The following is a 12023-nucleotide window of genomic DNA, read 5'->3' as shown; positions in this document are numbered from 1 at the left end:
AAGATTGACTCCCACATTTCAAGTGCTCAATAGCCTCGTGTAGGCAGGTGCAGTTTTTGAGGATTTTATGGGAAGAAACTTTTTTAAAGGAGTGGACCCCTCAGTCCTTTGGCATCCCTTATAGGCCTTAGTAGTCAGAATTTTATTTCTTGTAAAAACAAAAAAATGGGAGTACAGAGCATTGTTGTTTCTTCAAAAAAAACCAGAAAAAGTATTTAGCATATTTGAGGTTCTTTTTTTTCCTCCTAATGTCACGAGTCTGTCTGATAGTCATAGTTTGTAAGAGTTGTGAAAATGGAAAGCTTACCTAAGCATTTAAATTCTTAGGAATAATTCATAGCTGTTCATTTATACATTTTCAATAAGGAAATATTTTGCTACCTAGAAATATTTCAGATTTTCTCAATTTCATCCACCCCCAACACTTGTAGCCTCCAGTATTTTCTCATTTTCAGAATTGAATGGTATCTGAGCTATTTCTCTTTTCATCAGAATTTTTATGATGCATAGAAAATATATTCCAATGATGTTTTTCACAGTGAACAGTAAGAATGGAATACTCAAGAATCTGTTTCAGTGTATCACTATTTCATTCTTAGTGTGTCACGGTTTAATGGTTTCTGTTTTTTTCATATCCTAATAACATACCTAAAACAATTATCAAGGTGAGAAAAGACATAATACATGAATATTAGGGATAAGAGGAAGCATACAGTAAAGAGTCCTATTATGGGGAAGATGGAAGAAGGGAGCTTGTTGATAGGCTGTGACAGTCTCAGCCAGTCTTAGAGGAGTAGGAGCCTGTCCCCGCTCCTCCATGCCCTTACCACCCCTGTTCAGTCATTTACTTAAAGGATCAGCTGAATAGGCCTGCTTTGCTCAGGGGTCTTTTTCTGCCTGCCTCTTTGTTACAGTTGTGTTGAACTTTTATACAGCAAAGTCTTACAGAGGTAGAGACAGTGTAAATACAAATTTGAGTAACCTAGGTAGTTATTCAAAAAGTCTTAACTAATTCTTAGGTTTTTGTAGCGAAATGGAAGCCCTATGTTAAAAGTATGATTTTAGAATAAAGTTAGAAGACAATATTGTGCAGAGTGAATTAACGTTTGCCCTGTTTCCATTCAACAGTGCATGGACAGATAACTGTGAATTGACACTGTTTTACTTGGTAATCTGAAGTGTTTATGAGGTTGATAAGAGTTGTTTTTCAACCCTGTTGGTTTCTGTTATATACTGTTTCCAGCTCTCTGTTTTACAACTGAGGAAAACCATAGCTGTTCTGTGGGTTAACTTTATCACGTTCCTCCCCTATTCAACCTAAACTATTTCTTTCATCTTTCAGGCTTTTGAACACTTACAACAATTAGAATTAATAAAACCCATGGAAAGAACTTCAGGAAATTCACAGAGAGAGTACCAGCTGATGAAACTACTTTTGGATAATACTCAAATTATGAATGCTCTGCAGAAATACCCCAACTGCCCTACAGATGTTAGGCAGTGGGCAACATCTTCACTAAGCTGGTTATGAGTACAACCAATGACTTCAATTTTGGCATTTCAGGCATACTTCTCTAGAGAACTAAAAATTATTGTCCTTTAACAAGATGTATTATTACATTTTTTTATATTTATAAATGTTTTTGCATTTATGGGAGACTTGCATGTGTACTATCTTGGCTATGTCTTGCATTTGAAACATGAACAATTACACAATTTATAATTTCAGTAGATTTAGATTATGTTGTAAGTAGCAGTTCAAAAGAATAAAATGTGACTGTTTTAGGGATTAGGCCATATGCTTATTTAACACTTGTAAAGTGTTTATATATGGTCCATTTGAAGAGTTCATTTCAACCTAGCAGCTAGATGTTTTTAAAAATCTCAAACCAAAGCAGTAAAAAAACAGTGGTAAGAATTGAGGTGTAATAAGTAATCTTTTGGTCAAGTAGGAGTGCTGTTTTTTTTTTTTTTTCTATACACATGCAAATTTTACCCAGATCCAGATTTTCTAGTTCAGGAGACTAACCAGCTTAGCCAGAGAATGGTCCATATGGAAGAAAAAGGCCAAGGAGTTTGAAGAGTTTTCTTCTAGACTTCTCAAAATGTAGAACATCAGAATCCTTTGTAGGATTATTTTAAAATATGGATTTTTCAGACTACCTTAAGTGAAAAGGATCAGAATTTGCCTTTTTAACAAGTACAGTCATGCCCTGCCTAATGACATTTTGATCAATGACAGATCACATATATGAGAGTGGTCCTATAAGATTAAAACACTATGCCTTTTTTGTGGTTAGATAAACAAATACATTTGCCATTATGTTGCAGCTGCCTACAGTATTTAATACAGTAACACGTTGTACAGGTTTGTACATAGGAACAATAGGCTATACCACCTAGGTTTAAATGCACTTTATGATATTCACGAAACGTGAGGAAATCACCTTAACAACACATTGCTCAGAACATATCACCATGGTTAAGTGACGTATGACTATACCGTAGATTTTTGGAAACCAGCTCCCACAAGTAACAAACAGGAAGTGTACGGCCATGTTAGCTGAATCTGTATCAAAAAGTAAATCTCTGAGGAATGTGAAAAAGTCAAATCTTTTCCTTATAAATTCAGAGATCTGTGAATTAACACAAGTATATGTTTAAAATGAAATTTAATAAGCACTTAGTAACTTCATTTATTCAAGAATATTTGATCACCTGTGCAGAAGAGGTTTATAAAAGACAGAATCCCTATCCTTGTGAGGCTTATAATCAATCCATTTAACTGCCAGAGGCCCTGAGATTTAGGTACTGTTATTTGTAGATCAGGACACTAACACAGTAGAGGCAGTGTCCTATATCACACAGATTAAGAATGACTGACAGACACTGGAATTCAACTCAGGTTTGATTGACACCTAAGCTAGTGCTATCAAGACCTGAAGTTCAACAATGGGTTCCTTAACAAGTATTTTTTAAAGTATGCTCTAAGGCAGTGGTCCGCAACCTTTTTTGGCACCAGGAACCTCTTTCATGGTTTCATGGAAAATAATTTTTGCACTGGGGGGGAGGCAGAGCTCAAGCAGTGATGTGAATGATGGGAACCAGCTATAAATACAGATGAAGCTTCACTCCTTCACTCGCCTGCCCTCACTCACTTCCTGCTGGGTGGCAGAGCTCTGTGTGTGGCCCATGGCCATGGACTAGTATCCGTCCACGGCCTAGAGGTTGGGGATCGCAGCTCTAAGGAACAATTTAGCTTTTGGGAAATCTTGGATATAGAGTGGAATATAAGATTTCTGTGCATAAAAGTAGCTCTTCAGTAGTTACAACTTACTCTTTTGCATACAGAGCCTTCCCCCAAACACACCAGAAGAGTTAAGCCTTGTAAGCCTTCAGATCACTGTCATTTACTTATCAGCAGTCTCATTAAGGCTAAGGCTTGCAAACTGGTTCTGTGACTGTAGTCTGCTCATTTTTAGGGGATATTTTACCAAAATTCTTAAAATGGTAGCATCACTATTATTACTGGAAGCAAGGATTTTACACTTGAGCTGTAATTGTCCATTTAAAAAATGTCTGAACTACTTTAGGAAAGTATTATCTGCCTTAAAGGATAACAGCCTCATGAAATGACCTGAGGCTTGCAAGTGTGTATTAGGTCATTAAATATAAAATGTCCGATTTTGAATCAAAAGTGTAGTTTATTATATCTCAAACAAGAAACAGTACAATTAAAGTATGCACCTAAACTGTCGAAACAGTTTTGCCATCTTAACGATTTAGCTTGTTTGCTGTTGTGCCAGCAGCAAAGAAGCCTGGAGAGCGAGTGGCAGTAAAATCATGAAAGGTGTTTTCCACACAGCTTGTTAAGAATTGAATATTTTTCCCTGCAAGAAGCAGTTAAAAGCCGGGAAGAAATGGTGGTCTGTTGGTGTTGATGCAAGGTCTGGTAAATATGGTGGATGACATAGAGTTTCCAAGTCCAGCCTCTGTAGTTTCAGCAGCATCGTTTCTGTGACATGTGTTTGAGTATTGTTTTGCAAGAGGATTGGCCTGTCTCTGTTGACCAATCTCGGCTTCTTAATCGCAAGCATTCTCGTTATTTCATCTAATTGGTTGCAGTAGACATCCGCTGTAATTGACCAGGTTTCATGAAGCTGTAGTAGATAATACCAGTGCTGCACCACCAGACACACTATTAGCTTTCTTGGATGAATATTTGGCTTTGGACCGTGTTTCAGCACTTCATCTTTATCCAGCTATTGTACCGAACACTTGATGATTGTCAAAAAGAACCCACTTTTCATCACACGTAACAATACAGTGTAGAAATGGTTTGCCTTTATGTCTTGACAGCAAAGAAAAACAAGCTTTAAGATGATTTCTGACGCTCAATTCATGTGGAACCCATCTATCCAGCTTCTTTACCTTACTCTTTTGTTTCAAATCGTCCAATATTGTTGGAATCTTAACGTCAAACCTTGTTGCTAATTCACATATAGGTTGAGATGGATTCATTTCCACTATAGTTTTCAGCTCATCATTATCCACCTTGGTTTCAGGTCGCCCATGTAGCTCATTTTCAATATTAAAATCACCAGAATGAGACTTCTCAGAACATCAGCCTACTGTGTGTTCATTAGCTACATCCTTCCCAAACACTGTTGATATTTTGAGCTGTCTGAAGTGCATTGGTTCCACAAGGGAACTCATATTCGAAGTAACACAAATTTTTGACTTATCCATGGTTTCACAAAAATTGCTCTTAAAAAAATTTGAAAGATAATCACAAGTCAAAATGTGCGTTTGAAAGACTCAAGATTTGCCTTCACAATAAACATAAAAGTGTCAAAGTGAAATGTAAGAGATATCAATTGTCAAAGTTAGTACTTAAGAAAATAGGACATTTCATACTTAACCTAATACTAGTTTAAGATGCTACTCAAAAGCTGAGAGCCCTCTTCTGCCTCCCTGGCTACGTAAGAGCTGTGGAAGGTCTATCAACAACCAGGTGTATAGATTTTAAAACAAGTAGCAAGGTAGGTTTTTACTTCCAGTGCTTGACGTAAATCGGTAATAGTTATAAAGCAAATTGGAAAAATAGGTTAGCAAGTCGTACAAGTGAAATATACACCTACAATCCCAACGCATTTTTGTTGGGAAGAGAGGTGTTGATATTTGCCTTTCCATATTTCCTAATACAAAAATGCTAAAATGTATTTGCAAAGTTTTTGAACTAACTTCATCTCTTACTGCTTTATCAATAAAATACAAAACCTAATCTGAAAATCCCTAGGGAAAAAACGTTCAAGAATAACATAAATTATCAAGCATGGCTTAAAGATATTTTCTTCATTTACTAGAGGAGGAAAAACAGAAACACATGAACTCCCCTAGTTTATCAGACTGAAAAGCCAGTGAAGAGGAATATTACATCAGTGCAATTTTACTCCTGTGTTTCCTCCAAGTGGTCCACCAGAAACAAATCTTGTTAAAAAAAGACCTCTCTGATTCACATGCATGTGAATGAATGGCTCTGGGGAATTAAAATGGTCTAAACTTTACCATAATGCTACATATGTTGAAAACATAGTATCTGTTAACTTTCTAAAGAATCAGTGCTTTGTGAAAAACACTGTAGAAAACAATTCAGTCTTTCTGTAGAGATTCCATGCAGATTCCATCATAGTTTGCATTTTCATTTGGTTTAGAAAGCAATGCAGGTTCTTTCAAACCTCCCCAACTGCTGCTCCTTTCTTCATCTTTGCCCTAAACTGAGAATCCACTGGTGTATAGTGTCTCACAACGCCAACAAGCCTCTGGCTTACTAATATTGGCAGTAACAATATATGTGTTTGGGTGGGGATATAATCTGCTCAGACAACAAAGGGAGGAAATGCCATAATGGACAGATCTTTCTTTCAGCACTATCCCCATTCTTCCAAATCTCAAGGTGTAAGCCTCACTACAAACTGCAAAGCTACTATTCCCCTCTTTAAGAACATATAGCTAAAGAAAAACTGCATATGCAAATAATACCATATTCATTTTTTTATTTAACTTGGGGATGGAATGGGGATAGCATACATTTTATTTATACAATATTTAACAATCACTTATCCAAGGTGGGGTTTTATGGGGATTTTTTTAGCTTTCTGTTAAATACTTGCACAAAAAATAGCAAGTATGATTTGACAGTAGTACAACAACCTGTGCCCAAAACACTGACAAGAAATACAGAGTAAAGCTAAAATAATTGCTTACCAATACTTTGAGAGGTAACAAATAGGATATGGTTGAGACTGCATAAAAAATGTACTGCTGGTTGAATATCTGAGGTAAATGATGTTCAGTCAAGATGCTACTTGTATCATTTTGCCCATAAATCAGTTAATTTTATGCACATCATACCAAATGTTCCTAAAAGTAATTTTTCAAAAAAGTAAAAAAGAGAAAACTGGAAAGTATCTATGATGACGCATTAAAAAAAAGCTAACCAGTTGATTCCACTAAACTATCATTTGGCCAGGGTTTTTCCCTACCACCTACATTTTACTTGGGGTGAGGAAATAGGGCAGAAGAAATTCAAAAGTGTTGTGGGGTTTTTTTTTTTCCCTGATTGTAGTTTCAAAATATCACCATGAAAGACAGTGCAAGTTCATGGGACCAACAATTGTGAGGCACAGTCTCTGTTCTGGAATTCACAAGGTTACCTGTAATAAACATTCAAACAAGAGTCACACATCACATGCTAAAAAAACCTAGCATCTAAAATACATAAAAGAGCTGTGCAGGGCATAGATTTTGAATAAAGCCAAACACTGGTCAATCCATCAGTCCTATGGCAGTTGATCATAAAGCATTCCTTACAAGGAGATCTGGGCAAGGTGAAGAGTATAAGTTAGAGCAGCAGTTGTGATGGGCATCAGAAAGGCAAAATACAAGATGAATCATGAAGAGCACCATACACATGAGGAAAAAGTTACTAGGGGTCTCAGTTTGCCCCAAAACAAATAACCATTTTTCTCATCCTTTGATCTTTCTTTTTGCCAGTATCTCTAGCTCAAGCTTTTTGTTAACTTGCCCACTCTGCACTGACTGTAAACCAAACACTAAATACCCTGCAAAAGAGTTTTAACAAGACTAGGTATCAGGACAGGTAGTCACTGGAACATTCTTATTTTACTGCCTATAAAAAGTTTTTCTATTAATACGGTTTTCAAAAGGATACAAGTTTTAAAATTGGTTAGCTATAGTTAAGTACAATACCCAGCATTTCTAGAAATTTTTCCTAACTTGTAAAGAAAGCATTTTATATTGTGAATAATTGGTTTTATAAAATTTATCTCTACTGCTCACATAAGCCAAACATTCATCATATCCCTTGTTTCTTTTTCTTTTTTTTTTTTTAACTTTTAAAAAGAGTTAAATGTTTACAACAGGTAGAAATTCATCTTCAAGAGATTAACGATTTTCTTGTATGCACATTCTCAGTATTTTCCCTTCTTGATTAGTTTCAAAATGGAAGCAAAACCGAATCAAGAAACTGAGAGGCCAAGTACTTAATGAAATAAAGAGGTGAACTCAACATTGAAATGGGAATTCTTAGGAATACAATGAGACCTTGGGTACATATGTGACCAAGACCACAAACAATTCTTTATGGTGTGTGGCACACAGACAAGAATGCTATTACTCCTCTTTCCCTCCCTGCTTAGAGTCTGTTGACCTATGTATTATTTATAAATAACAATTATTCCCAGAGATTAGGTGCATGTTAATGTAAAGTGTAGTGTACTGTGTGGTTAAATAACACATTCACAGTGAGCTCCTGATAGTGACATGTAAAAAGTTCTTTTATAACATTAATGTATGGATTTTAAAATGACCTGACAAAAGTACACAGCATAATACTGGCTGTTGGTTAGTAATCTGGAAATTCAGGAAATTAATGTCTTACTTTGGCCTGTATAAATTTGAGGAAGAATCCAATTATAATTCTGTTGCTTTGAAAAGCACTTTGGCACCTACCTACCATCAGTTCCATTTTCTTAGCAAGGATAAGGCATAAACTATCCTAATTTACTATCAGAGTTAGTTGTGAAAGAAATTTGGGGGAGGAGGTTAGGCTATGTTACGTATATCAACATTGGTTACCTCTAAATGTCATTGCATATTTTAAGTTATAAGTTTAACTTGTTATCCCTGATTTGTTTCAAAGCAGTAACATCTGAAATCTGTGCTTAAAGTTTAATATCTCTATCCTAAGATAATTCCTTATATTCACAGACATCAAATATTACTCTGCCAAGATGGCACCAAGCAGAAGTATAGTGATAAAGTTACAAGTCTCCAAGCAGAGTGAGGAATTCTGGGTAATGACACTTCCTGAGGTGATCCTAAACAGTGATAAAGAATGTCCCACACAGTTAGGTGAAAAGAAATACACTACAAATTTACATATGTAAATAGGAAAAAAATCTATTTTAAAAGATAAAATGAAGAGCTTTCCAGTGTCACAGCTCATTTAAAAAAATTTAAATCATGCTTTAAGTTTTCAAATATTCCCCAAACACAGCACACCTAAAAAAAAAAAATACTTATGTAAGTATGCAATATTTTGGGAACTAGATATAAGATGGAGCTTTAAAACATGGGAAGAGGGGAAAATGATACCATCTTTTCATTTCAAAAAACAGCACTTTTTTCCCTAAATTACAAGCCAGCACAAGAAAAGCTAAAACACTGCTTTACGAATGGCCACTTACTGTTGGCACTAAGCATAGCTTACCTTTTTTTCTTTAAATAACACAGTGAATTTCTTACAAAACATGGATCGATTTATTATTCAAATTTTGTTAGTGTTTTCAATTTTATAATTTAGCAACCGTGGAACTGAGGTATACCTTGTTGAGGGAGGTTAAAGTAATGCTTGGAAGCCTCTTTACTGTACCCCACTTTCATGACTTTGTTTATGTACACAGAACAGCAGCACACTAAACATTCACAAGCTGTGTCATATTGGCATTACAATAGTCATTTATAGAAACAACAACAGCAAATGCAATAAAAACAAGTTACCCTTTTTAAAATCTGAAATGAAAAGTTTTGATTTAAAAAAAAATAGCAGTAGTTCATTTAAGGAATTAGTGTCTTCTGACAGACATTAAGAAATCTGATGTCAGTTTTCAAACACTCCATTAGCCAGGTCCAAAAGATCCTCGATTTGGAGAGGGCCACATTCTTCATGTATACTTTTTCAAAAGTTTCTTTATAAAGTTTGCAACTTTTCTCTTAGTCTCATGTCCTTCACATCTGTGCTGTAGGCAATGCAGTAAGTCTCCCAGAGCCACATTTTTCAACAAAGGTCCTCTTTCTTATGTTTCCAGGAGACATCCTACTCATTTCACACAGGAAAAAAAACTGTAAGCAGTTTCGTTAGCTTAGCAGCTCCAGTTCAGAGTCCCATTTCTTAGTGTGTACAGATGGTGCAACCATCATAGACTAGATTCTTTGGGAGGAAAGTCAACATTTGTCACCATTGTGACCACTGTTACAATGTCCTCTGTGGTAATGATATTTGTTAGTCTTTGCATCTGGGTAATTCTTTCACCTACACATCCAGCTGATAACCTGGCTTCTGCATCGTGATCCCAACATTCTTCTATCGTTTCACAGAGCATTGCCATTCCCTAAAATGAAAAAAACATAGTCAAATACCATAGCAATTTTTGTTTTCTTTTAGGAAACAATACAATTTTCATAAAGAAATTGCTATTTTTGTAGTTCAGAGAAGTTTCAAGATTAGCCAACTCTGATATTGTTTGTCAACATTCACTTTTATTTAGTATGTGCAGGACCATGAGGAAAAGCACCAAGAGAAACCATTTATTTTTAACATTAGAGACTGCCATATCAGGAATTTTTGTTTGAATTACAAAAAATTCCCTATCCATTGTTCATAAACCAGGCCATTTCAATGCTAATAACCCTTGCGTTAGGCTCAAAATCAGGGGGTGGGGGGGCTATGAATTTTTTTTATTTTCTCAGTTAATATCATCATTTCTATCTTGCAATTAAATAGCAGATTAGAAGGCCATCTTCAAGGATTCCCTACCTGGCTTTATCCATGTTTCTAGTTATCTTTAGACCAAAAGGTTCAGAGCAATACTATTTTATCCTCTGCCTAGTCTCTAGTTTTAAAGCATTCTCAGGGATTTGAAAGTCTAAGCCCAAATCAAAAGGCCAAAACAAACTCCCATGGAGAGGAGAAAACCTGGTGCTCAATAAACCTTTAAAAATGGTATCATATTGGAAGGTGATGATCAGCAAAGATACCCAACTACCCACAGGCTCAGAATCAGGCATTCCTATTACCTGGGAAGCTTTCTAAATAGAAGACATACTCATCAGCTCAGGACCACTGAGACAAGAGCCTTCTAAAGCTCTATGACGGGCATCCTCAAACAACGGCTCACAGGCCACATGTGGGTGTTTTTGCCCATTTGTTTTTTTACTTCAAAATAAGATATGTGCAGTGTGCATAGGAATTTGTTCATAGTTTTTTTAAACTATAGTCTGACCCTCCAATGGTCTGAGGGACAGTGAACTGGCCCCGTTTAAAAATTTTGAGGACCCTTGCCATAGTCTCTCTCAGAGGTATACAGGCATAGCTCTAATTCTGCCTCTAGAATTCTAGTACAGATTATACTGTGTACATATATGCCCTCCCTAGAAAATCCTCCCAGAAGAAAGAAATGTGCAGAAATAAGTCACCTGAAAAGTTTTATTGGAATTTCAAATGAAAAGCTAACTGTGACTTACAGCATGTTTCTGCCAGTAATCTCTTAAAACAGGCCTCTTTTTTTTATGCACAACAACTTCCTGCATGTCTTCAAGAGATGGATGCTGGCCAATTTCCTCCTCAAATGGCAACATGTACTCATCTACAGGTCCTGAAATGTAAAAAAAAAGAAGAAAATCATTTTAATTAAAATCTTTCTGACTTCCAAACTGGTACAGATTTTCTAAAATAATACTCTTATCACCTTTTTCCAACTGTTTATATGCTATAAGGACAAGAGAGAAACAGACTCTCAACTGTACTTACACCACCATGTGACCAAAGTCTCATTTACAGGAAAATGAAAAGGTCTGTGATATAACCCCATTAAGGTTTGTGTGAGGAGCTTTCTTATCTACTGTATGAAGACTGCCTATGTCCATCTGCCCACAGAATATAGGAACAATCGATATTTGCAAATCAAGCATTTGCAAATTACCCCCTTTAAAAGGTACCCAACTCCTTGCAATTCAGATCAGAATATTTACAGGGGTGTTTCCATCCCTGGAGACTCTTGGTTTAATCTGTTATGTCTTTATTCTTTGGCATGCCCAAACCTCCTACATGCCCCACATGAGGAATTATCTGAGTTACCTCTTCTCTGCCCTCCCTCACAATAGCTGCCAAAAGTACATGTTAATTTTTTTTTAAATCACAAACACACACTCTCCAACCAGGGTTTTCAACAACTCAGAATAAGCCTTCACAGACAACCAAGATTTATTCAATAATATAAATAATTCTGTTTTTCTTAGGCCTACTCAGATAAATAGAAAAATGCATTTAGGAGTTAATAATAACTAATATTCAATGAGTACCTGTCCCAATTAGGAACTTTACATGTATTATATACTTCATGGGGTGAATATGGCATTAACTCTAGTTTACAGATAAATAGCTCAGAAAAGTTACATAATTTGCACAAGAGCATATAACTGTTAAGTGGTAGAGTTGGAATGTGAATCAATCTTTCTGAATCATTCTTAAGTCTGATTTCAATCACTGTCTTGTCTGCACTTGACAGAAACTACTGAGCAATTTCAGTGACCAGATGTGTGCTTCCATAGACATAAACCTTGTGTAAGTTCTTAAAAATGCACCGAATGCTCCTGGATAAAATACGATGAATCGTGAAGCGGTCATCTAACGTAATGCTCTTTAAATGTAAGAATGCTTG

General features: G+C 35.9%; 2 protein-coding genes across 11 annotated transcripts in view; one reads left to right on the top strand and one right to left on the bottom strand.

Annotated features, from left to right (window-relative positions):
• ORC4 (origin recognition complex subunit 4) overlaps window positions 1–4621 on the top strand; it is an 87541-nt gene extending 82920 nt beyond the window's left edge. For all 10 annotated transcript variants that reach the window (XM_076005511.1, XM_012744777.3, XM_012744778.3 and 7 more), the window contains one exon: window positions 1343–4621. In XM_076005511.1, coding sequence (XP_075861626.1) covers window positions 1343–1531 — 189 coding nt within the window. In that variant the 3' untranslated portion in view covers window positions 1532–4621. The remainder of the gene's footprint in view (window positions 1–1342) is intronic.
• Window positions 4622–6041: 1420 nt separating this feature from the next.
• Window positions 6042–12023, bottom strand: part of ACVR2A (activin A receptor type 2A) — an 87267-nt gene continuing 81285 nt past the window's right edge. Inside the window, exons 10-11 of the mRNA XM_012744775.3 lie at window positions 10828–10958; window positions 6042–9695 (exon numbers count right to left, since the gene is read on the bottom strand). Coding sequence (XP_012600229.1) covers window positions 9501–9695; window positions 10828–10958 — 326 coding nt within the window. The 3' untranslated portion in view covers window positions 6042–9500. The remainder of the gene's footprint in view (window positions 9696–10827; window positions 10959–12023) is intronic.

Source organism: Microcebus murinus, chromosome 8 (genome assembly GCF_040939455.1).
Source record: "Microcebus murinus isolate Inina chromosome 8, M.murinus_Inina_mat1.0, whole genome shotgun sequence".
Taxonomy (NCBI): domain Eukaryota; kingdom Metazoa; phylum Chordata; class Mammalia; order Primates; family Cheirogaleidae; genus Microcebus; species Microcebus murinus.
Note: the sequence above shows the minus strand (reverse complement) of the source record. Positions and strands in the feature narration are given on the sequence as shown.